We start from the raw sequence: 1,713 nt of genomic DNA, 5'->3' as shown, positions 1-1,713 counted from the left end.
TGGTAACACGGCATATATGTTGAGATAAATATTATTATTATTATCCAATTGTAATTAGACTAGCTGGCAGATTAGTTATGTGATTAGTTAGTTAGTCTTTCTGTTAGTTAGTTAGTTAGGCCTTGGGTATTGTGCATCAAGTAGTTAGTTAGCTAAGCTTCTAGATCTTTCTCACATTGTTGTATATATAGCGTGTAATCAACATGAAGTAATTCAGTTTTTCATTTTCCCAATTCACACAATTTGCTCCTTTTTCTCTCATCTCGAATCTCAGCTTTCCATGTTCATCAATGAAGGAATGATCTTCTCCAGCTTTGTTTGTTTCAATATGGTATCAGAGCATTGTGAATTAGTGTCCAAAGTGTTGAGTTCTTCCCACAGTTTCCTGATCTTGGTGTAATATCCAGTGATATCTAAATTGCCCTGACTGAGATCATTGATTTCTCGTTGAAGCTGATACAGTTTTACCCCATTGGTTTGATCATACCTATCTTCCAATTCATCCCAAAGTTCCTTGGCATTATCAACGTATTGCAGGCTATCTCTGAGGTCTTTGGACAGAGAATTTAAGATCCAGGAAGTCACCATATCATCACATCTTTCCCATTGGGCAAAATTGGGTGAATCTACACTTGGTTTCTGTATTTTGCCGTTTATGAAACCAGTTTTGTTCTTCACAGATAATCCTCGAAGAACAACTCTCCTTCATATCCAGATCCATAAAAAAAGAGTGGAACAATTGAGGATCCTTGTCACGACTCGATTTCTCAAGTCATGATGGCACCTACTATAACCCACCAGTAGGTAAGCCAACCCGTAACCCGGAACAACAAGTAATGGGTCTGAGGGTAGAAACTAAACAAGAGTAGGCAAATAACAATATAAACAGACAGAAGCAAACCAAAAACATATATACAAATAAAGATCCCTCCCAGAACCTGGAAGTCACTAGTACAGAGCTACTAACAAAATGAGTACAAGTCCCAAAAGTGGACAACAAAGATTGGACTGTCTCGAAAGGAAAAAGACAAGTCTATATATACAGATGGAGACTGAAATAGTACAAAACGCCGTGTGCTCACCCCCGTCTCCGGATCAGACTGCTCCAAGCTCGATCAACGCTGGCTACTAGTGCCCGGACCTGCATCACGAAACAGATGCAGAGCGTAGCATGAGTACCAAAACAACCGGTACCCAGTAGGCATCACAGGCCGACTGAACTTGAAAAGTAAAGGTAATATGAAAAGAAGGAATAACACAAACTGAAGTCAAGAACTAAAATCTAACTAACAAGGGAATGCACACGAGTGTACAAAGAACTAACTAAAGTAATCTATAAGCTAACTACACCTGACTGGGCCCCCATAAGCCCAGAAGGTACACTCGTACGCAAGTTAAATAAAAACCCGAACAGACCCCCATAAGCCCGACGAGTACACAGAATAACTATAACTAAAGAGAATTGCATAAAAGAACCCAAGAACGAAGAACACGAATCAGAACCTCAACCCTAATTAGTAAAATCTGACAGTACGGAGGCCGAACCTCGAACCGGATGCTCAGCAGAAGTACCCAAGTAACCAATCACAATATCAAGTATATGAGGCCGAAACTCTAACCGGATGCTCTATATAAGTATTGGGCAATAGAGGCCGGACCTTAAACCGGATGCTCTATAAAGGTGCCAATGTAGCTGCTGAAAGAGTCCTAATC

General features: G+C 40.3%; 1 protein-coding gene across 1 annotated transcript in view; it reads right to left on the bottom strand.

The window, feature by feature from the left end:
- Nucleotides 1-270: 270 nt before the first annotated feature.
- Nucleotides 271-1,713, bottom strand: part of LOC125837852 (uncharacterized) — a 19,135-nt gene continuing 17,692 nt past the window's right edge. The window contains exon 8 of the mRNA XM_049516921.1: nt 271-703. Coding sequence (XP_049372878.1) covers nt 271-703 — 433 coding nt within the window. The remainder of the gene's footprint in view (nt 704-1,713) is intronic.

Source organism: Solanum verrucosum, unplaced genomic scaffold (assembly GCF_900185275.1).
Source record: "Solanum verrucosum unplaced genomic scaffold, falcon-dt-bn FXZP01000262.1, whole genome shotgun sequence".
Classification (NCBI taxonomy): Eukaryota; Viridiplantae; Streptophyta; class Magnoliopsida; order Solanales; family Solanaceae; genus Solanum; species Solanum verrucosum.
This window is presented reverse-complemented; position numbering and strand designations above follow the sequence as displayed.